The sequence below is a fragment of the Agelaius tricolor genome, unplaced genomic scaffold (genome assembly GCF_023055355.1).
Source record: "Agelaius tricolor isolate 1412-34295 unplaced genomic scaffold, bAgeTri1.0.p SCAF_9, whole genome shotgun sequence".
Classification (NCBI taxonomy): domain Eukaryota; kingdom Metazoa; phylum Chordata; class Aves; order Passeriformes; family Icteridae; genus Agelaius; species Agelaius tricolor.
In genome coordinates this window covers 11341472-11365505 of record NW_027269269.1, presented here as the reverse complement: position 1 = coordinate 11365505, position 24034 = coordinate 11341472, and the positions used below count along the sequence as shown (strand labels likewise).

The 24034-nt window shown below is 42.8% G+C and overlaps 1 protein-coding gene across 2 annotated transcripts; it reads left to right on the top strand.

The window, feature by feature from the left end:
* The first annotated feature begins 354 nt into the window (after positions 1-354).
* CEP57 (centrosomal protein 57) lies at positions 355-23244 on the top strand. Of its 2 annotated transcripts, XM_071432738.1 has the most exons (11): positions 355-505; positions 5697-5853; positions 8808-8987; positions 9305-9426; positions 10330-10446; positions 14941-15018; positions 16159-16263; positions 16420-16497; positions 16850-17088; positions 20484-20628; positions 22012-23244. In XM_071432738.1, exons 1-11 carry the CDS (start codon positions 464-466, stop codon positions 22246-22248), a joined length of 1500 nt encoding a protein of 499 aa, XP_071288839.1. In that variant the 5' UTR covers positions 355-463; the 3' UTR covers positions 22249-23244. The 2 variants fall into 2 exon arrangements, with proteins under 2 accessions (XP_071288839.1, XP_071288840.1); XM_071432739.1 differs by lacking the exon at positions 14941-15018.
* The last annotated feature ends 790 nt before the right edge of the window (positions 23245-24034 follow it).

The following is a 24034-nucleotide window of genomic DNA, read 5'->3' as shown; positions in this document are numbered from 1 at the left end:
GCGCTGCGCCCGCGCAGCCAATCGCCGCCCCGCGCCAAACCTGCCTTCGAACGCCGCCGCCCAATCGCCGCCCCCGCCGGCCCCGCCGCCGCCAATCCCGCCGCGGGCGCCCTGCCCTGCGCCGGGCGGCGGCGGCCCCCCTGCGCTGCGATTGGCCCAGGCGCGGGGGCTCCCTCTGACAAAGGCCGGCCTCTTCCGCCCTCCTCCCTCCGCGCGTGCCCACGCGCCGCCCCCCGCCCGCGCCGCTGGCTTCAGGGGCCCGCCCCTCTCGATTGGCTGAGCGGCGCCCTCGCTCTTCTCTTATTGGACAATTCCCGTGTCAATCAATTCTGAGAGGAAGACGGGGCGGGCCTTACACCCGGTCCTCCCTTCTCATTGGCAGGCTGGGATAGCAGTCAAGCGAGCCAGCGAGCCGCCGCGCGGGTGCCGAGCCTTAAAGTGACATGGGCTGAGCGGGTCCCTTATGGCCGACATGGCGGCAGCTAGGGGCGGCTATCCGCTCACGGTGAGGCTCGCAGGGCGTTCCCGCGGTGAGGAGCAGGAGGGGCGGGCGGCTTGTGAGATCCGAGGGGTGGCGGCTGGGCAGTGCGGGGCCGGCGGCTTGCGTGCCGGGGGCCGTACAGGCTGTGGAAGCTGGCTTGTCTGTTAAATGATGTGCATATATATATATGTGTGTGTGTGTGCATGTGTGTGCATCTACAGGTGTATATAGGCGTTTATATGTGCGTATGTACGTATCTGTGTGTGTATATATTTGTGTGTATACGTATGCATGTGTGTGTGTATATACATATGCGTATATGTGTGTCTGTATATATGTGCGTGTAAACCTATGGTGCATTCACACGTGTTTTCTAAAGCGACGGAAAGAAAGAGGCTCTGCTATTGTGTATCTTGCTGTCCCCGTACCGGTGTCTGGAGATCATGTTTGTAAGGGAATGGGAATAAAATGCTGGCTTTGGTTTGTCCCCAGGCATGCCCTGGCTTTGGTGATGGCTTTGGACACAGCTGCGGGCGGGCCCAGTCCGGCCCTGTCCGTGCCGTTCCGGGCCAGCCCGGAGCTCCCGGGCAGAGCTGGCGGTGCCTGCGCCTCTGGGTGTTCCTCTGCTGCCTGGAAGCACTGCCTTAAGCCGAGCTTTAGCTTTAGTCGGTGCCCGTGCCCTTAGGCGTGTGCGGGAGCACCTGGCGGGCCGGGACAGGTAACCACCCACATGCACGCCATGTGGGGAGCAGAATTCCCGTGCCCGCGTTGCTCCCAGGGCGCTGGGTGTGGAGGAGCAGCGAGACACGTGGCTCGGCTGGTGGCAGGTGACACGGGGAATGAGCCTGTGCTTGGCTCATGGAATGCTCCCGATGCCCACCAGGTTGGCACCTCAAACACATTCCCAGCTGGGGTTCTTGTTTGAAGTTTTGGCGTGATGTTTGCAGCTTTCTGGAATAAGTTGTGGTTTTAGTTGCTTTTCCTCGTTTTGGTTTTTTTTGCATGAGAAACTGTGTCTTACACGTGCTTTGGAGGAGCAGAGATGGGGAAGAGGCTGCAGTGGGATGGGCTGCAGGGAGTGCGAGGTCACTCTTGTGGGGGGCATTCATGGGTTGGGGTCTCACTGGCTGGGTGGTGAGCACCCATCGTGGGGTTCTCTCCTGTGGGACTCCTGCCCTGCACTGTGCTCCCATACTTCCCCCTGGGCCAGCAAGAGAAATTTGAGAACCCTTATTTCCGCTCTTGTTTCTAGCATGCCTGGAAAACTATGTCAGAAGACTCGTTTTAGTCTTCAGTAGGTAAATATAGGCTGTTTAGTCAATTTAGTTAGCAAAAAAAAAAAACTTTTTGGGACAAAAGTTGCCCACTGTAGATTTTCTGTATGTGTTCAAAAAAAGAAACAAGCCCTAACTTTATATTTTTCTGAACTTTGAAAGTAGTTGCTTTTAGTACATCTGGCACTTTATGGCAGACATTTTTTTCTCCCCATTTGATGTAGTTGCTTAACTAAGTTAACTTTTTTTATGTCTGCTTTTAACTAGAGATATTATTGATATGTAAAATGCTCCTGACTCAGTCTATATCAGGGAGGCACAGCCAGCACCTAATTTGGCCTGTGGGTGATAGGGGCTGTCCTTCCTTCCCCACTTTCCTAGTACGAGAGTAATGAGGGATGGTAGGCTGCTAATTGAGACCGTCCCTCCAAAATGACTATGAAAATTTGAATAACTGGGTACTCAGATGTTTTATAATCACTACATTCAATATCTCATTATTTTGGGGTATTTTTTCTCATTCCCTACATAATTTTCCTGGCTTTTTTTTTAACCATGTGCAAAGACCACTGTGTGTCACTTAAAGCATTGCCAGGTATTAATCTGTTTTTCTCTTTGTTGTTTGGCTGTGAGCACCCAGATGAGAACTTGTAATAGCAAGCATTCTAATTCAATCCCTGTTTTAAAAACTTTCTGTACGAATTTGTGTCTTTTATTTCCCCCCCCCACTGTGTTTAGCCTGTGAGAGCTTCGGGAGGTCTCTGTGCTGGTGATGTGTTATCTCTGGTCTGTGTTTTCTATATTCCCTTCTTTCTGCGTGAGTAGGCAGCTGATATGCAGTGGTGAAAGCCATGAGTTTTGGAGGGCAGTGTTCTCTGACCTGTGCAGATAAAACACACTCAGCTCACTGTTATGTAACATGGTGCACTTGGCTCCTTGTGGGACTGTTAAGCTTCTTCATTTACTACTCTGAGGCTTTAGTGTGGATTAAAAAGACTGTGAGGAGTGCCCTGAAAGAGAGGAGATGTACTTAGCAAACATGACCTAGCTGAGATTCAGAACAAATATATAGGGTTTCCTGTTTTATTGATTTATTTTTATTTTTAACAATTTTCATGGGCATCAGAGCATGATGCTCCCTGTGAGACTTTCCAAGAGCAGGAACAATTAAATGATTTTTAATGACTTGAGAGATAGGGGAGAAGAGCAGAGAATCACTGTGATGTTTGAGCTTTGTGAAGGGAAATTCCTTGATGCTGTTTCATAAACCTTCCCAAAGTATTCAGTCAAATTATTTAAAGTCACTATTTATGAAACTGAATATAAGCCACTCTTTTGCTTAAAAATAGGTAAGAAAAAATATATGTGGTAGCAAATTACTGTTTAGACTGAAAAAAGAATGATTGCCTATGTAACATGATATTCAGCACAATTTTTTGAGTAGCTATTTGAAGCAGATATCTGTACTGACTACTACACTATTCGAATTACTATTATGAGTTACTATTACTGACTGTTCAAATTAGTGCCTATTGCCTGCATCCAGGTGGAATTTAGAAGACATATAATAGTCAAAACCCTCAATTTGCTTTGCTTTGTGTGACTTTGGTGCTCCAGGGCTTTGAGTACTCCAGCTTTTTCTTTCAGCTAGTCTGCTGTTAGCTAGAGAGATGTTACTAATGGCAGCAAAAACAAGCAGAAGAAATCCTTTATTTTGGTGGTTTTATGCAGTTACATTTAATTCTCAGACAAGAGTTTACCTGTAAAGACATAAAAGATGATAGTGACATCTAGAAGGATTGTGATGCTGTCAGCCCTACTTTGGCTTCAAGCTGATTCCCCTTTTTGCTTTGACTGTTTGATGGGGCACCTTTGGTTTGAATCAATAGCAGACAGGATATTGATATTTGAATCGATAGTTGCTGTTTGGGTTGCTGAGGCTTATGTTGCTGCTGTTCCTGTACTGCCTGCTGCAGAAGTGCTGTGTTTTGCTTGGTTCATTTTCACTCCATCATTTGGTCTTAGTATTCTGTGCTCATCAATGCCATATCCTGTAATGCTGATGGCATTTTTGATGTTAGCACCTAACAGGCTTTTGATCCGATGGGTTCATGTGCTCTGGTTAGACTTGTGAGGCTGCTGAGTGTGAAACAGTGTGTTTGTGCATAAAACACCTGTAAAAATAGTTTTATTATAATATTCTTAATTTGTGGTTAGTGTTTCAATTTGCTTTCTGTGGTAGAAAATGCATGTGCAAATGCAGTTATTTTGAGAAAAGCCATTATGTTGTGTAGGAAAATGTTATAAACGCAAACTGCAAAGAAGTCATAAAACTGTGCTTAGAAACACCAATTGATACACACAGAGTAGTTAGGATCCTAATTTTCTTGCTCACAATGAATCACTGTGTTTCTAAGAGGAAATCAGCTGTGTATGGGCTTTAAATACCTTTAAATTTTTCTTAATTTTTCCCCCATATTTGGCTCCTTGTAATGCATTTGTGTAATTTGCTAGAGATACCTAATACTTTCTGTATTTTAATTTCAGTCATGATATGCTCCTAATGATTGGTATGCAAAAGCATAAAAACACCCTGCCAAGATCGGCAATTGCTCCTCCTTTTTTACTTACTCATGAACAGGGAAGCTGTAGGAGCTTTACATCTGCCTGCAGCCCACCTCTCTTAGGGTGCTTTCCAATTCTATCACTGAAATGTTTAGTAATGGGTGCAGTTGAGAGAAGTTAAAAATAAGCATTTTGTTTAATTTGTACATACAGATTGTAAAGCTTAGGCCAGGTAGGCAGTTTTTGAGCTAAAACCATAAACACATAATTCTTCTATGTCTCCTCTATTTAGGAGGGCATCTTCCCAGCTAGGTGGTCCTTTCAGGTCGTTGCAACATCCAAAGCACAGCAGGTTTTGCAAAATTGGTGCAGACTGCTGGGAAATCCTTCATCTCTATAGCCACGCTTTTCAGAACAGTCTGGAGCTGATTTAAGAGTCCATTACTGCTTAGATCCTGGCTGTGATCTGCTGGTTTTCCTGTGCTGATACCCCTAATCAGCTGTAGCATAAAGTCATCTGGATGTGTCTTGTGAAGTTCCAGCTACTAATGGAAAGATAAGGAGAATGGATAGAAGTGAGTGGAGTTGGAGGGATTGGGACTCTGAGCTCACCTTCCCAGCTGCAGAGTGTCCTGTGCCCCATGTGCAGTCAGCCCTTGTGTTACATCAGGGGTGCAGGACCACGCTCCTGGGTGTGCTTTATCAGGTTTGGACAGCTTAGTGCAGTATCTTGTGCAGTAAATGTAACCAGTAATTAAGAAGGTGGTTGTTTTCCAACTGATTGTGGGTTGCCTTCTCCCAATAAGTAGTAGACAGTACAAGTAAATGGGGAAAAAAAGGGTAAATCAGAAACTAATATGGGAAAGACACTCTTCTGTTTGATACTGTTTTTAGTGGAGGGGGAGTTAGATGTAAAATGACACATCCTAAGGCTATAAAAAAGGAAGTACAGCTTTTGAGATATGAGTCTCCTGTAGCAGTCCTTCTACACATCGTCTGATAGAATCTTATTTGTCACCCTGATTTTTTAAGATTTTCTAAGCCTTCTGATGTTTACATTCTTGTAACGAACTTTCTCACACACTTTCTGTAAATAACTTATTGTTTTGCATCCTTTTATGGAGGAGGAGAAATTTGATGGACTGTTGGTTTGTCCAGTGTCATTGGAGAGGTGCCACTTTCACCCTCCAATCCACTGTCACTTTTGGAAATCTATAAATGTTGGAGTCAGAAAAATAAAGGTCCCTTTCTTTACTTTGGAAAGAGCAGCGAGTTTGTGTCATGTTGTTTCATGTCCTATAGTGACACTTTTCTTTATTTTTGTTGTCGTGACAAAGAAACAAATGTGCTGAGTAACAGCTTTATTTTGTTTTCAGGATGATCTGCGTAACACTCAGAACTCTACATCAGCCACAGATGGACTCTCTTCAGCTTCATTTATAGAATATCCAAAGCACAAGCCATTTATTAATTCAGATTTGCAGCGTTCCTCGTGGAAACCAGTAGTGCCATATCCTGAAAGCCACAGCAGAGGTAATAGTTCTGCAAAGTTGTTTTCCCACTTGTTTCCAAATTGTGGTAGAATACTTTTATGTCTTCCACACCTATGAAGGTTGCAGTCTTTTTATCCTTTTATCAATTCCCAATGATGTCCAGGTCACCTGTTTTGTAGGTCCTTGGCACTTCTCTTTCCAAAGAGCACCCGATGATAAAGGTCATCTTACAAATGGAGAAATACTCTCCTCTTTGGTAGTAGAGATTTGTAAGATTGTCTGTCAGTACAAGTTCATTAACTACTCAGATCTTTTGTCCCTTCTTCAGTCTTCTTCTCCTTCAACTTTTCCTTTCTTGAGTTCCTAGCTGAGTTAGAAATAAGGAGATTTAGTCTCCACAATGACTTGGAGCAAAGGAAGAGGTTTGGTCCTGTTAAAAGTGGAAGGCTTGTCATGGATGAAGGATGTGTTGTGAGTATTTATCTTATCAGTGGAGATGTAAAAGATACAGAGAAAACTTCAGCAAAGTGCTGAACTGGTGCTCACAACACCAAAATAGAGGTAATTTTACTCCCATTTATTCTTCTTGTTTCTAGGCTATTCCTTCTCCCTCCTTTCCCATGCTGGGCATGAACAAAAAAACTGTTCTTGGTTAGTTTTCTGTTGTTTTAGTGAATGAGCTTGTCATGTAGTGAGACTTACTCCAGAGCTGCCTTGGGGTACATGCAGGGTGCATCATGAAGAGTTGGGAGACAGAGCAGGACTGATCCTTTGAAGAGCTGTTTGGCTCAGGGTCATTGCAGAAATGCTCCCTGTAAGACTGGAGTGTTATGGAGGCTTAAAGGTATGCACTGCTTGATATTTTTTTCTTATGAAGAAAAGTGAGAAATGCTTAGGATGAATCCTAATACTACCCAAAACTAAGTAAAAAATCAGGATGATAGCCTCAAGTGTCTGTTCCAATAACACAATTCATGTCTGAGTTACTAGAGACTTGTGTGTTAATGACCTTAAAGATGAAATCTCAGTTCTTGCAGCACTATTTAAAATGTAGAGTGTACTCTCAAGGCCATCAGTTTTGAGAGTGCTGTTGACACAAAACTAAAACAATCTTTACAGATGAAAAATTGGATGTGCAGGAAAGAGCTTCCTTATGAATTACTGATGCAGGTGTATTTTTGTAGAGTGTGCTGCATGTTGCATTAGCAATAAAGTTTTGACTTCCAAGTTTTCACTTGGCAATTTTTTTCTAACAGTGACTCTGCCTACTCTGAAATAAGAATGGGTGGTGGAAGACAATCGGATAAATTATATCCCCTTTTAGAAACTAGCAATTTTATTTTCAAAAAACGTTTAAATGAAGTGCAAGTGAATGTATGTACTGAAAATTTAATCCAACACATGGATGATCCAGGATGTTTCTCTTTTTGCATAGCTTTTAAAAATGCAGAAATGTTCTGCAGTGTATATTTTAGTAAATTTAGGGATGTGGGAATTAATTTCAAATGGCAAAATTGATTTGGTTGTTCTTGAAGGTCCTCATTGCTCCTCCCATTCCCCATATTAAATAAATCTTATTGAAAAATCCTGAAATTGAGTATAGTAAATTCTGTTTATTTTGGGTTTAATGTCTTTGTGTTGTATATGTGTGTCAGCATGCACAGGTGGCTTTAATACTCCAACATGACTGAATAATACTTGGTCTGTTGGGTTTCACCTTTATCTATTCACTGATTGAGTTGCTTCATTGCTGTGTTTTGTTAGTCATTATTGTGAGATTTAAATGTAGCCTTTAACAATAATAGTAACAAACCTGTTCATTGTTTCAGCTATGCACATTTCAAGTGAATCCTAGGAACAGTAAATACAGAAGAGGGTGTAATTGGTGATTCTGATATTACAAATAGGGCCAAATTATCAATAACTTCCCCTTAACTGTGACTGCTCCTGCTACTTCTTATGTACTTAACAGGCTTGCATTGATGTGATACTCTCATGTGCTGTTACTCACTTCAAGATTTGATCATATTTTTAATTTTTTTGGTGTTATCTGATGGACAAACCAATATGCAGTCCCAACTCTTTAAGTGCTCAAGCGTGCTATATTACAGGTACATTCTTTCTCTGGAGTGGATTTAAACACAAAGGAGTGGGCTAATGTGACCTTGCAGATTAGTCTGCTATTTGAGCTGTGTCTACACATATTCTTATGCTTAATTTCAGCAGCACTGTATAGGGGAAAGGGCTTATGGTTATGGTTCCCTTCACAGAATTAAACAGCCCAGCTAAGAGACAGGTAATACATCAGATTACCAGCAGATGGTCTAATTGCAAGGTGATGTGTGTTCTATTACAGCTGCTTTTCCTTTTGTGGTGAAGAACATAGAAAGGCTTTGTTTACTGACTGCTAAAGCTGGGAGTGCAGCAGAAAGGCAAAATGGTTCAGCACTAAGGAGATGTATGTTTGTAGATGGAGGAGGGGAACACAAAAACCAGAAGAATTTAAAAAGTCGTCTGCTTATTTATAAGCACTTTTATAAGCTCTTCTCATTGTTAACCTTTATAATGCTGTGGCCATTCATGGGAACACTGTGTATTTGTTGTGGTAGGAATAATATTAATATGGAGAATTGCTGCTGTTTTCACTATCTACTTGGGACTTTTCACTTCCTTTTGATAAAGGGTCAGAGGATACTCTGTTTGTTCTCAGTTGACACAATATTTATATGCCTTGTTCTGGGAAATAGTTGTATCTTTCCCAAATGTGTCAGGTGAAGGGTGTGCACTAATGGCATCTATTTGTTTGAGAGTAGCTTTAGAATCAGTTATGGTTTAAAGGGAAATAGGTCCTAATTCCTGGAAGGACTCTTGGATGCTGGTAAGGAACACTCTGGCCTTCTTACATAACATGCTTTTATAATAACATTTCAAGTTTAATGTTGTATTGGAGTAATGATTTAATGGTATCTAACAAAGGTATTTGTTCAATTGCAGCAATATTTTCTGCTCTGAAGAATCTCCAGGAAAAAATACATCAACTGGAGTTGGAACGGTTTGAGGCAGAGGAGAATGTAAAACACCTCAGCAGGGAAACAGCAAACTTTAAAAAAATGCTGAGTGAACAAATGCAACACAAAGAACGGGACAAGACTGAAGTGTCAAAGAAAAATCAAGGTTGTTTGCAAAGTGTATATAGCTGCTATAGAACATTGATGTGGATGAAGCTTTATTCCTATAAATGCAGAAACCAATTTTAATTTACTTTGTTCAGCATCTTTTAATGGGGTGACTTGGGGAGTTACAAAGAAAGAATTTTAAGGCATTCTTAATTTTAGGGGTTTTTATACAAAAGTTCATTCAGCATAATATGTAAGTTTTTTAGATGGTCCTTTTCTTGTTTGTTTTGAAACTGTCCTGAAAACAACCACAAAAAAAAAATCCCAGAAACAAGCAATGCATGATTTCTACTTTCTGCATTCTGTTATCTTCAGAACTGACTTCTCAGCTGGCAGCTGCTGAGTCTCGATGCAGACTTCTAGAGAAACAGCTGGACTACATGAGACAAATGATCCAGCATGCAGAAAATGAGAAGTCGCATCTCTTGGAGAAACAGGTGTGTTCCCAAAACTATCTCGGGGTTAAATCATAAAAGTGAATTAATTATGTCATGATTTTTCATAGTTACTGTAATTTTTATACCTTTAAGTGTGGGTGTCTACTTCAGCTGGCCTTCATATTCTTAGGTATGGATAGCTTCCCTACTTAAATTTCCCAGTCTTCTCATGACCCTGGTATTTTCTTTGTGCACCTGTTTCTAAGGCAATAGCAGGCTCTGGCATTAATATGAATTGTTTGCTTCTGCATGATTGGCTTACTGCAGTAGCTCATCCTTATCCTCCAGTGTTATACCTGTGTGCCACTGGGAAATAACCTCCCTTTTGTGTTTACAGTCTTCGGGCCTTTGGGGATTTTCTTTACTAGCGCTGCTCTTGTTAAACTGGGCCTGAAGGACTGATTCTGTAGAAATAGCAGTAAAATTTCTATTTCCCATCATCACCCAATCATTCCCAATCATCAGTGATTATGACTTTGCCTATATCTAAAATGAACTTGAATTTTGTTTTATAGGCATATGGGTCACCTAGAGCTATCTGCTCATTGGTCTCTGTGGCTATTCTATTTCAGTCTGTTAAATAGAAGGAAAAAAAAATCAGGAAAGCTATTTCTAATTTCTGCATTTTTTTTTAATATTTTGAGCTGGGAGGAAGGAGAGACTGCAGAATCCTCTCTCAGATGTGGTTAAATGTCTGGCTCCCCAACACTGGTGGACCAGTGGTGCAGTTTGTTCCTTGATTGTGGCACCATCTAAAATTGCACGGAGGAGTTAGTAGTTCCTTTGGACTGTTTATGGATCTCCTTCGTGCTCCAGACACAAAGTTGTTAGAAAGATGCTTGCTATAGATGGTCTTGTTTTCTTGTGCTTATAATTGTTTTTCTTTTCACTTCTCCCTTCAAGGGCTCCTTGGAGAGAGATCGGCTTCTTGACCAATCGCATGTTCAGTCTAAATTGGAAAAGCTGGATATACTGGAAAAAGAGTACAGCAGACTAACTACAATGCAGTCCACAGCAGAGGTCTGGCATTTGTCTTGAATACTGTATCTTATTTATCTTGTTTATTGTAATCTGTACTTCATAGCTTATGGCAATAGCAGAGCTGAGCAAAACGTAGTGCTTTAGAGTAAGACAGCAACTAAACTTTATTTTAAACTGAGGGGTTGTGGAAACTTGAAGTTATTGCTGCAAGTGTACATGTTCAGGTAGGCTTTGGGGCACTGCATTGCAAGAGTTGGAGTTTAATTATGCCTTAAGAGTCTTTTGGTGTTCCTCTTTTGTGCTTAGTTGTTGCCTAGGCATTGTAAGATTGCAGCCATTCAAGATCTTGACTTGCTTTCCATGCTACTGAATAGTAGTTATTTTCTGTTATTATCGAGATTCACCCTGACTTGTATGAATTGGATGGGATTTTTTCCTCTTTGCCCTCCTTCTTAAGAAACACAATTATTACTAGTTATTTTGTGTGCAGACTTCTGTGGTCTCATGTTGCAAGGCCTCTAGCACTGGGGGACTCCCTGTGGATTTGAGTCAATCTGCCTTTTCAGGACTCTGTTTGAATCAGTAGCTTCTACAAACTCAGTGTGACTGTGTTTGGTCATATTGTGTTGTGGTGGGTTCACCCTTGAATTTTTATAATTTTTCTAATTTTATGGTGAGAAATAAAACTCAGTCTCACCATGGGCTGCAGGGGAATCTCTGCTCTGGCACCTGGAGTACCTTCTCCCCCTCCCTTGTGGACCTTAGGGTCTGCAAGGATTCTGCTTTCAAACATTCTCACTCCTTGCTTCTGGCAGCAGTTCCCCACAGGTTTTTCCCCCCCTCCCTGTCTGTAATCCCAGAGGTGCTACTGCCATTGCTCTTGGGCTCAGCCTTGGCCAGTGTTGGGTCTGTCTTGGAGCCAGCTGGCATTGGCTCTGTTGGCATTGGTTCTGTTGGCATGGGGGGTTTCTGGCAGCTCCTCAGAGAAGCCACCCCTGTAGCCCCATCGCTACCACACAAACCCCATGCATCTCTCTGCACCTTCTGTGGTGTTGGCCTCTGATGCTCATCCACATACCTCTTTCTGCTGCTGTAAGAGAGACCACAAATCTCCCAAGCCTGGAAACTACAGAGAGCTTAACCAGGGAGAGGCTTCCTTCTGCAGATTTCTCCCTTGTTCCCCCAAAAAGGACCAGATACCTCATGATCAGATTGTAATATTGAGGATGGTGGTTCTGGATTCTGTCAAAATCATGGGCTTCCCACCTTGTACCCCAGCCTGTACCTCAGGTGGTGAAATAGATGGTGTTTCTCCAGAAGTACATAAGAAGATGTTTGGTAGTAAATCTGTAGCTGCTTGGCTTGCTGCAGGACATTTAGATGCTGCAACTCTTCTTGGAAGTCCCTGAGCCAAAGCAGCTGCAACAAGCTTTTTAAGGTCTTGACACCCTGTTGTGGTGAGCTGCAGTTGTAGAGTGCAAGTGGTTGCATTGTTTACTTAGGCCAAACAGTTGCAAAGAGAAATAGGAGTCTCCTGGGTCTTGTACTCTGAAAGTAGCAGTGATTTCCTCCAGGGTTAGAGTTGAAACAGCATGTTCAGCAGCTGGCATTCCCTCTGAAAGGCTTTTCCTAAGTTTTTGACTGGTAGTAGCTGAAGTTTGGTGAGACTGGGTTGTTTGTCTTTTTGTGCTTGGCTAGTGAAAATAATTTCAGCCTTATGGTTCTTTTTGTGTTCTCTTCTGGATCAAACCAGAGGTCTTTGATTCTTTATCTTTTGGAATTATTAGCTGCCACAATTAAATATGTTTTAGAGGATTTGAGTGCTAAATTCACACAATTTTGGAGCAATTCCAGGACCTAAAATAGATATGGATTAAGCTGTGATGTGAATTCATTTTTCTTGTCTTCATTATGTAGTTATGAGCCATTTTCTGGTTGTCAGGTCTGCCTGTTTCTAGTTATGGGCTATGTTTGTATGTGAGCATCTATGTGATAAGTATTAGCTGAATATCTTCAAGGAGTGACTGCACTCTCTAGTCAGAAGTGTTGCATCTGTTCCCTCCTTGATCTTTGCTGTAGTTGTGGCAAGATTGTAGGAACATTTTCAAGTTGAATTTGAAGCAATAAATAAGAGACTGTTTCATACATGGTGTGCTGAAATGGATGGAAAGTGGTGGGGTGATGGCTCCTGAGTGAGCAGAGATGTATCCTGCCTCTGTTCAGACACTGCCAGAGCACAGGCTCTGTGGGGGTCTTAATGAGAACATTTAATCTCCCCAGAGACACTACCTGGCCCTATAAGTATTGTCTTCAAGTAATTTGCTAATGTCAGTAGTGGCTGTGAGAAAGAAATGCTGAGATTGCTTTTTATGTGCAGTACTTACCCTGGAAATGCTTTTGAGGCATCTTTAGTTCAACTGTAGTCCTGCAGTGCACTCTCTGGACAGTTGACTGAGAAGATCTGAACATGTCTGTGTCTGGAGATAGAGTAAGAAATGTTCCCTAAAAGTCCAGTTTGGGCTGTGGTCTTGTTTATGACCAGAATTTGAATGTGTGTGTGGATGGCATTTTCAACAACTGTAGTTTATAGTAATTGATCTAAATGCTGACAGTGAGATTAAAACCACACTCCCCCAATTCTGTGGATTGGGAAAAACACTGGAACAGATTGTGTGCAGAGGTGGCAGATGCCCTTTTCCTGGAAACATTCAAGATGAGTTTGGAGAAGGCTCTGAGCAACTACCTGGTTTAGTGGAAAGTGTCCCTTGGACTTAAGTGACCTTTAAAGGTCCCTTTCAGCCTAAACCACCCTGTGATTCTGGCGTTCTCTGGGTAGGTGGTTGCATGAAATTCATTTTCTGTTAGAAAACAGGTCAAAAATAGACATTGAAATTTTTTGTCAATAAAGTTTTTTACAGTGGCTCCTGGTGATTGAGTGGATGTTCAGGCAGCCCAGTGCTGACCTGCAGCCTGCTTGCTGCCTCCTTGCAGTGCTGTCTTACATGATGGGCAGCACTGCTGGGCAGGGGCTGTTTGCTTGGCTCTGTGGCCTCTCTCTTAGTGACAGTCCAGTAATCTGCATACTACCTTCTGCTATAAACAAGAAAAAAAAATTATTTAGGGAATCTAAATTGGATATATAATTTCTGACCGTGTCTGTCGTGGATGATACAGTAAGATACATTCTTGCTGTGTAGTTTGAGCTGCACCCTGCAGCTGAACAGGTAGCTGAGGGAATATTCATTTCAGAATAAAAGCCTTGGCCCAGCTTCATGTCAATCTTTAGTTTAAACAGAATATTTTCCTTAGTATTTTCATACTAAAAATTATGTCAGACTTAAGAGGTTAATAAAAGGTCTTTGAGACTGAGAGAGTCTCAAGAGTTGTGCCAATAATTGTGAAGGGCAGAAGATGATTTTAAGTTACCTGGAATACCTTTGTTTTGAATGAAAAAAATTCATCAGAATGATTCTTTCATTCAAAAGAAAAAGTTGGTTCCTATATATAGTGCCTTTGTCCTCAATGTTTATCCAGGCTTTTGCCTTTTAACACCTTTGTATAACAGCTCATTACATTATTCTTGCAGTTAATGCTTAAGTAAAGCAGAACTGAAATACTTAGTACCTCTATGTAGTGGGTTTATAAACAAGTGTGCAAACACAGCTGTCACTCTGTATAGCATGCTTTTCTGCCTTAAGTTTGACTAGTGGCTGTGTGAATTGTCAGTCTTTGGAGGAAGAGAAGAGAAGTTGTTTTGGGGACTGGAGCTCTGGGTTGTTTTTTCACTGCTATATAAAGCCAGAAAGTTATTGGATAACTTTCACATTGGGAATTTCAGTGTATCTTGTTTAAACAATGTTTTCATCTTCTTGGAGGTTTACAAAGAGATGTGTGCTTTCCCTGTTAACTTTTTCCTGTGAAAATGAGTTTCAAAAGAGGCCATAAAGCTTTTGTAATAAAAAGATGAATTTACTTCCGTTGTATTTAAAGGTACCTCAGGGGCATCATACAACCTTTCCTCCCTCTTCTTTATTAGGAAGGTGGCTAGATGTTCAAAAATTCTTTTCTTGTAAGAGTGTAAGTTACAGATTTTAGCAAAAATACCATTAGTGGTCTAAATAAAGCAAGTCTTCTCTTGCCTTATAATGACATGTCTTTGTTAGCTCTTTTGTAGTACAGAATCTTGGAGGATCATGTACACAAAGTAACCTACTGTCCTAGGGTGTTTTTACAATTGAAGAGAAAGGGCCTTGTGTATTGCTGTGTGTGTTTGGCTGTGACCTAAGGTCAGATACCCATTGTGAAAGTAAGAATAGAAAAATCAATTTAAATGATAAGCATAAGCTTTTGACTGCTGTATTTATGCCTGTACTGGCAAAGCATCAGCAATCATTCTAATGCTCAAGTCTCCATTTATCCTTTAGTTGTAAGATGAACTCACGGTTTTGTGCAAGCTCTTAATATTGTATGCTTCAGGAAGAAAAAATAATTGTTTCATTAGTAACACTATTATTTTGATTTAACTTTGACTAGAAAAAAATGAAAGAGCTGGAACAGAAGCTTTATGAGGAAGAACATGCAAGGAAGCTTGTTCAGGAAAAAGCAGCTGAGGTAACCAACAGGAAATTTCTTTTGTACTGGTATGCACTGTAATTAGCTCTTTTCCTTTTTATCAACTTTTCAGCTAAGCTTACTGAAAGTGCACCCCATATGCCTCACAGAATTGTGAAATCCTGGTTTTAGTCTTTTTTTCTTCTTTTTTTGTTTTTCCTTCTGCCTGAGGTACTAAGTGTTCTGAAGTTTTCCAAGCTTTTTGGAAACCTATCACCACATGTGCACTGCAACTTTGACTTCTTTACTAAAAGTTGGAGAAGAGGAGTAGAAATTCAGACTAATCCATAATTGAGTATGCATGACAACCTTTCAAAATATTAAAGTCAACAAATGGGCCCCCTTGTTCATAATTGTAATTAAAATGCTGTACAGGAAGCAAAAAAAGAGGCAACATACTCTTGATTATAAGACCTTAAGGATGATGGGTGGTCTTCTGACCTGAAAGTGTGCTGTTCATTAAGTTTTCATTGTATGCTGGAGAATTATGGAGGTAATGTGTCAGGCTCTAACATTAACCTTTGCCATAAGTTTGGTGTGGTGGGGAAAGGGGTACCTCAAATTAACAATGAACAACTGTGCTGTGAATGCTTCTTCAGGGCACGATTTCTAAGGTATCCGTGCAGTATCTGCCTCTTGAGCAGCAAAGCGTGTTAGGATTCTCACTGTCGACAGGAAGCTCTAACCTTAACTCTTTCAACAGCTGGTTTGGTGGTTAGTTTGTTTATTGCCTTTTTTTGTTTGTTTGTGTGGAGGTTTTTTTACTGTCAAATTTAATAGAACAGAAGGAGTAGTTGCCTGGTAACTGTATGTCATGGGATCAATTGATCACGGTTGGGTGGCTTGAGCTCCCCAGTTCCTTGCCAAGTGTAAAGCACAGCTGATGTTTTGGCACTTGCCTGCATGGGACTAATGGACTAAGGCTAATTCTCTAATTTACTAGGATTACTGATGAGTAGTGCTAACAGAGGAAGTATTTAATGTTTAAGTTGGCCTTTGACTGCAAAAATACCCTAAAAATTTGCAACCTTTGCTTCTGGAGAGCCTATGTTTTAAAAATTCTTGCGGTTCTCTGCTTGCACTGTCTCTGATTATTTATTAATATATTGTCAGTAACTCCCCTTATTCCATCACTTGTAGCTTCAGACAGGCCTGGAAACCAACAGACTACTGATTCAAGCAGCATCACCACTGCTTTCTCCAAAAGTAAGACAACCCAGGAAAAAAGCTAAGCAGCCAGAGAAGGTAAGATGTGGGGAGGAGAAGGGCAATTACTGAGGAGGTAAATAAGGTTGTATGCATGTGATGAGGGAGCAGGTTGCCTCTTTTACTACAAAGTAAAGGGAAAGGGTGTTTGGTATTATAATTTTTGCTAAATACTTGTCTCTTCTTTCTTTCCAGAAATGCTCTGTCAGACATTCCACTGTGCAGCCCCATTACAGGTTGTGTCTGGGTGATGTACCCTTTGTGGCTGGGAAGGTGAGCTGATTAATTCCAAAGCTTAGAGCCCAGTAGCTGCAGCTCCTTAAGGGACTTTGGGTTGGTGCACTTCTGACACCCAGTGGTCAGATCACTTAATTTTCTTTGACACTTTTCATACAGATTGTCTCTGAAATACTTGTTGGATATTGACAACTAGCTGTGCTGGTATTTCCAAAAATAGGCCTGCACTGTGCTGCTTGACAAGATGTTCTTGTTAGTGCATATTAATTCAAACAAAAATTACATTCTTGTCAGCAAAACCAAAGTGCTTTTGCACTGCTTTTGAATGCTCTCCAGTATGATCAAGTTCTTGATAATCCCATTTAAAAGAAATCTCTTTTCCTTTCAGTCTACCAGTCCCAGTCATTCGGTTACTGCCAATGTGCAGCATGTGCTGCACCTGATGAAACATCACAGCAAAGCTTTGTGTAACAGACGTGTGGTGAATGATACTCCAGCCAAACCCACCAGCACTGGTCATCCTGCCTGCAAAAGTAGGCCCTCCCTGACAATGGACTCGTCCTCGTCTCAGGAAGAGCTCTCAGAAGTGTTGCTGACTTTACAAGATGAATTTGGACAGATGAGTTTGTGAGTCTGGCATATTTTCTTCTGCAGATTACGAATGCAGATGTTTCATATTTTTGCCTTGTTGCTTTGAACTTGGAAGGTTTTGCCTGAGAAAGTTCTTAGTTTAGGAAATCTCTAGAATGTAATCTTTGTCTTGCTGGCTGCAGAGGCTGTCAATTGTCCTTTCAGTTAGAGTCTCTGCTAAACAGTTTGAACACCAGCCCTGTGCTTATGTGCAGCAGTATTGATTTCAGTGGTCACAGCCCCAGTGCAGTGGACTGTTGTGGTGTGGAGCCAGCCAGCACAGGATCCTGCTGCCATTCACACCCCCCACACCCAGCCTTCCCCCGTGTCGGGATGGGCAGTATTCACTCCTTACACTGTACCAGTTACGTCCTGCCCAAGCCCCACACTTTCCAGTTAACCACCATCACCTTTCCAGCCTTTTGATGTAGGTACACACAGATATTATTCTGTAGTCTATGGACTATCCCATTACTAGTCCTTTGAGTTAACGTAGTCCATGACTTTGGACTCAGCTGTCATAACAGTCTGTCAGGGCAAGAATAGGTGGTGGGTGGGTAGCTAATGGCTGAAGTGACTTGGGAATGCTGGTGGCTGAGAGGCGACATGGCCCAGCCATGGGCACTCCCAGCCCAGAAAGCCACACGTGTCCTGGGCTGCATCCAAAGCAGTGTGGGCAGCAGGGCCAGGGAGGGGAATCTGCCCCTCTGCTCTGCTCTCCTGAGACCCCACCTGCAGGGCTGTGTCCAGCTCTGGAACCCCCAACACAAGAAGGATGTGGGCCTGCTTGAGTGAGTCCAGAGGAGGCCAACAAAGACAATCAGAGGGCTGACAATCAGAGAGCACCTCTCCTTTGAAGATGGGCTGAGAGCTGGGCTTGTTCAGCCTGGAGAAGAGAAGGCTCCAGAGAGACTACACTGGGGGCCTTTCAGGACTCAGAGGAGGCTACAAGAGAGCTGGGGAGAGGGACTTTTTACTAGGGTGTATAGTGTTTGCCTGAGGGGTAATGGCTTTAAATTGAAAGAGGGCAGACCTAGATTAGATATTAGGAAGAAATTCTTTACTGTGAGGATGGTGAGGCACTGGAACAGATTGTCCGGGGAAGGTGTGGATGCCCATTCTTGGAAACATAAAGGTCAGGTTGGATGAGGCTCTGGGCAGCCAGTTGAAAATGGCCCTGCCTATGCTAAGGAGTTTGGAACTCAATGATTTTTAAAGTCCCTTCCAACCCAAATCATTCTATCACCTCTTGTTCTTTCATTCTATCACCTCTTCTTCTTCAGCAGCACCATGTCAGAAGGGTCCTCTGAGAGACAAGGCAGGGTACACAGATGCTTCATTTCCTTTGTCTCCAAGGCAGCTATGTGGAGAGCCCACCAGTACCCTTTTGAGTCCTTAAAATGCCCCAGCCCAAGACAGTGTCTGCCAAGGGTGCACAGAGCCTCTGGGCCAGTCACAATGGGGTGTTTTTGCCAGTCATTTTGTCAGGCTGGTTTCAGCCTCCAAGACCAGCAGCTGTTAGGATGCCCCTGTCACTCCAGAAATACAAATGGGTTCTGCCTCTGTACAGCTTGATGGCATTAGGGTACACTGCACCAGGGTCTACTAAAGCCTTGTGCTCCTGTGGGGCTGATGTGCCCAGGCCATCTGATCCACACAGTCCAGTACACCTGGTTGTCCCTCTCCTGCACCTGGCTGGAGACAGGGCTCCTCTAATACTGGTCCTAGGAATTCTCCATTTCCTGTAAAAAAGAATTAGGATTCCTTTCCATAGGATCAGGAATAACATCAGCCCTGCCACTCTGTCTGGGGAGCTGCCCACTGAAGACTTAAGCAGCAACATCCCTGGAAGAATTCCTATTTGTGCTTGTTTTTTCCTGCATTTCACATACCTGTCCCTCTAGGGTTGAGGCATAGGTTTTCCATCCCACTTGATGTTCTCCCTGTGGTCCCAGAGGAGAAACTTGGGATTCCCTGTGGTGTGTACCCTCACTATCCTGTCTTTAGTGTAGAAGGTAGCTTTCTCTGTCATGGTTTGACCAGAACTCAGTCCCACACGGCTGCTCACTCACTGCCCCCAGACACAAATGCTGCCCTGATCCGAACCCCCTTCAGCGCCATGCTGATCCTAGCACTGGGCCCACGCTGGTGTGAGCTCCCGCGGGATACTGCGGGTTCTCCAAGGCCGCTGTCATTGGCTTGGCTGCCGAGCGGGGAAGGAGCAAGGTGTAGTTACACGGATTCCCCAGGAGGTGGCTCCCGCGGCGCGCGGAGGGCACGCGTTCCCCTGGGAATGTCATGGCCAGGGATTCCGTGGCACCATGAACCGGCGTTGCGACCTGCCACTACTAAACCAATACAACGGTGCCTAGAAAAGATTTGTCTCCACACACTCTGGTCAGATCTGTCATTCACCCCTCATGGGCCGTGTTGGGTGCCAGAAAATACTGTCTTGGTTTAACCCTGGCTGGTGGCTAAGCACCATGCAGCTGCTTTCCTGCCCCTCTGCTCTGGTGGGATGGGGAGGGAAATTAGGAAAAGGAAAAACCCATGGGCTGAAACAAGGACAGGTTAGTAACTGAAATAAAGTAAAATGTAATGAAGAAGGGAGAGAGATAAAATCAAAGGTAAAAAATCATGTGATGCATAGTTGTTCACCACCTGCTGACCGATGCTCATCCTCAGCAGCAATTGTCCCCTCGTGGCTAACTCCCCCTGGTTTATAATACTGGGCATGATGTTCTGTGGTATGGAATATCCCTTTGGCCAGTTTGGATCAGCTATCCCAGATATCTCTCTGTCTCAGCTTCCCTGGCATAGCAGGAGACACCGAAAAGCCCTTGGCTTAGGGTAAGTACTGCTGAGCAACAATGAAAACATCGGTGTTGTCAACATTATTTTTGTACTGAATCCAAAATGCAGCAATGTAGCAGCTACTAAAAATGAAAACTCTATCCTAGCCAAAAGCAGGATCTGGACAAATAGTCCATTAGAGGATAGCTGTGCTGGGTGTTTTTCTTGTCCTGGTTAACAGAACGTGAATTGTTACTGTACTGCACAGCTGCAGTAGGTACAAATACACAAAATATTAACTGAGTGAGTGCTGAGATCAAGCTCTCAGGTGGTTATTTGGTCATTTTGAATATGCATCTTGTAGTTGGAAGCTACTTAAGTTATTGAGAGTCAGTGTTGCAGCAGCCTGTCACTACCATGTGCTACTATAATAATGCTGCAAACCAGCAAAACTGTTCTTACTGGTTTGTTATGGTGTGCTGAACATGTCTGGCTGCTGGTGCTATGGTTTCCTAGAAGTGTTATTTCTGAACTGGGTACAAGATATAGAAGCCAATGGAAACTGATGCAAGCCTTGTTCTGTCTGAATTGTGTGCTAGTGATCACCAGCAGCTGTCGAAGCTCATCCTGGAGGCCCCAAGTGCTACAGTGAGGGAAGAGCTGGAGAGGGAGCTTGATGCACTAGTGGAAAGGATGGAAGCAAAGGCAGACCAAATCAGCAAAGTTCGGAAGCATCGTTTGCAGGTGAGTTTCTTTTGCCTGTGATCATACTTATGTAGAGTTGCTGACTTAAGCAGGCATTTTTTATGTTATATCCTATCTAGCAGCAATTGCATAAAGCAGAAATAACGAGAGTTAATTCTACCTTTGATGTGCCAAAGTTAGTCTGCATACCTCCATCTGTCCCAGTATTTTTGCAAAAACATCTTTTCTGTCACCCTTGTGCACACTCTTCACCCTGTCCTGGACAGGGCTTTTGCATCTGTTCTCACATTGCATTTTACACTGCTCTTGTCTCTTGAACACTGCTGAACAGTTTTCCTTTACTTGGAGTAAATGACCTATTTATATTTTGATTTGCATCTTTTAAGACTCAAAATACCTGTTTTGCCTATTTTATAATATTCAGAATGTTTTGGATAGTGTAGCCTTTTCATTCAAAGCTATAAAAAAATACTGATTCCCTGTTTTTTTGTCTTCATTAATTTTAGTGAATTTCTTCCAAAGAGCTTAACTCCATGTATTTAATCTGGTTCAGTTCATACAAACCACTATTTACCCTCTCCTGATGTAACTTATACACAAAACACATGCTGAGACCTGACATCCAGAATGGACCTGTGAAATGCTTGCTGTTAGACACATTACTCACTTTTGATTCTTATGATCTTCAGAGGAACTGCTGCAAAGAAGCAGATGTGCTGTATGTAGTTCTCAGCAGTAATGATACTACATGTGCTGTTGGCAAAAGTTTTGGAGCTGGGGTTTAGAAAAATTGTTGCATGCTGTCAGATAGAAGGAGGGAGCACCACCACCTGCAGAGAGGGAGCTACAGAAGCTACCTGTGCTGTGGTTTGGGTGTATGAATGTGTCTGAAGCTCAGACTGTCCAGTTCCCCATTCAGTCTTTGCTGGGCAGTACTGAGACTGACTCACATGCTGTGATGTTAGAGAGCTGTGTGTGGATACCACCTTTTCACCCCAGCAGAGCTCTGGTATTCTTTCAAAGCTACATCTCTGACAGTGACTAGCTATTAAAATTACTAGTATGTATGTAAAAAACCCTTGCTTTCTTTTCTAATCACTGGATGGTAACAGTGATAAATCAACTTTCTCCATCTGCATCTTTTTATGTTACATTCCTGATGGCCATGTTCCCCCATAACGAATGTCTCAGTTTTTAGAGAGGAGGTATATCACTGTAATCTAAACACAGCTCTAAAGATGCAAATATAACAATGCTTTGTAAGGAAAATAAAGTATTTTTTGTTCAGTGTGACTTGGAAACAGCCATTTGCTTACCTGGGTGAGATAAGTGGTGGGATATTTCAGCTGATTGGAAGAATTGCTGAACATAAAACTGAAACAAGATCACTTCTAAATGTTTTTCTTTGGGTTTCTCTTTCAGCTAGAGAGACTTAAGAGAGAATGTAAGTCCAGAAAGACTTCTGCTAAACAAATAAAAGACAGCAGGTTCCCAGTCAGTGAGGTTAAAGTAACAACTACAGTAACCACAAAAGGAAAGAATGCAGGTCCCATCAAAGTGAAGCCCGGGGAAAAGAGTCGGAAAAATCTTCAGTTGCTGAGAGACATGCAGACCATACAGACTTCTCTACAGAAAGATGATGTCAGCTGGGACTACTGACTCTTCTGCAGGAGATGTTCTTGAAGCATCCTGGCCAAACTTACATTCTGCCTTTCTTGCTGTGTGGAAGAGACTACTGTATGCTAAGCACACTTTTGAAATATAGGCTTACAGGCTCTTGGCTCTCCATCCCTGCATTTGATTGTATATATTATGGTCTAGCTTAAATCACATTCTATTTTCAAGGTACGTGGCCAGTGAATCTTAACAGTAGGGTTCCCCCAGTTCCCTATGTTATGGTTCCAGCAGTCCTTCTGTTTTTGTTCCAGCACACCAAGCACCCCACATGTACGTGGGTTGGTGTGTGTGTGTGTGATGTGCCAATGCCATTTCCTGCTGTTGACTGGGGAGGCCTCTCGGGATGCATCTTGTGTGAAACCAGTGCTGCAGTCCTGGGTGTTGAGGGCTTTTGTCACTTCTTTTCTGTGTGCAGCTGCAATGGCTCCATCTCTGGGAGTGTCTGAGGGAGAACAGGTAAACCCCTTCAGAGGTGTTCTGTGGGGCTCTCTTCAAAAGGCATCCCTGGTTCTTGATCTGCTACATTGCATTAGTCAGCATCAGTGGGAATGAATGTTTGAGTGCTTAGAAAAGGAGCAAAGTAAAGTAGCTTATGAATTACATTGCTTAATGATCAAGTGAAAATTTTCTACAGAAATCCTGCCTTAGGAAATTGCTGTAGGGTAGGGGGTAATACCCTGTCTAGCTGACAGCTTTGGGTGGTAAAGGAGGGAGAGAAACCACACCAGTGTTTTAAACTGCAAGTGCCTCAATTGTGCCATTTGGTCCTGGCATCTTGCTTTTAACTTAAGTATGTGCTTTGATGAGCTATCAACTTTGGTAGTAGTGCAATTAAGTTTGTGCTCTGACTTGCACAGCTGATTAAATGTTATTTATTATGTTAATAATGTAAAGAATTTCCTGTTAATAGAATGTATAGAAGACCCAGATTACCTGTATATACAGTTGAAAAATAATAAAGCCAGCTTGCCTGTTGAATGACTTGTGGGAAAGCTGCACTTCCTCTATATTAGCTGGGTGTTTGCTGCAGCACTGTGCCACAGCCAGTGGGCTTTTTATGGCGAGGTGACTTCTCCCTGGTCAGGGTGATGAATGAGAGCTGCAGGTAAGGTTAGAGTCAGAGTAGTCCACCCTTGCCTGTAGCTGAGCAGGCAGGAAACTCTGCAGGGTCAACACAGGCAGAAGGGAGTTGAGTTTGTTGCCTGTAGGGGATCCACCCAGCTTGTCTCCTTGCACATAAGGGGTTAGCTGCTGTTAGATGCTGCTAACCAGGTATGGTGGGAGTAACCACTTAAAGAGCAGCTCATGCCAGGAGTCCTGAAAAATCAGTAGCTGAAACTTACACTTGGTCATTTTGCTTGGGAAGGACCTCTGGAGATAGCCCTGTCCCTGAAAGTATTCAAGGCCAGGTTTGATGGGGCTTTGAGCACTGGTCTAGTGGAAAGTGTCTCTGCCAATCAGGGGGGTTGGAACTGGATGATCTTTGAAGGTCCCTTTCAACTCAAACCATTCTGTGATTCTGTTTTAATAATACTGACAGCTAAGTGCTGGTCTGTACAGGATAAATGAAACTTGTCCAAAGATGAATCTTGGTTTTCTGTCATTTTAGACTTCAGAGTTTTAACATTAGCAACTTGAAAGACCCTCTGCAGAAGAATGAGAGAGATTTGGATTTCACACACTGAACTTGCAGTGATATTTATTTAATGTCTGCATGTTGTGCAAGTCCTTTGGAAAACCACATAGTTGAAAATAAGAGCACAGGAAC

Bases quoted from the DNA above. Each gene is read 5' to 3' on its own strand.
- CEP57 (XM_071432738.1), top strand. From the start codon at position 464: ATGGCCGACATGGCGGCAGCTAGGGGCGGCTATCCGCTCACG. The intron at 506-5,696 runs GTGAGGCTCGCA...TTTTGTTTTCAG, and splicing joins GGGGCGGCTATCCGCTCACG to GATGATCTGCGTAACACTCA. The intron at 15,019-16,158 runs GTAACCAACAGG...CATCACTTGTAG, and splicing joins TTCAGGAAAAAGCAGCTGAG to CTTCAGACAGGCCTGGAAAC.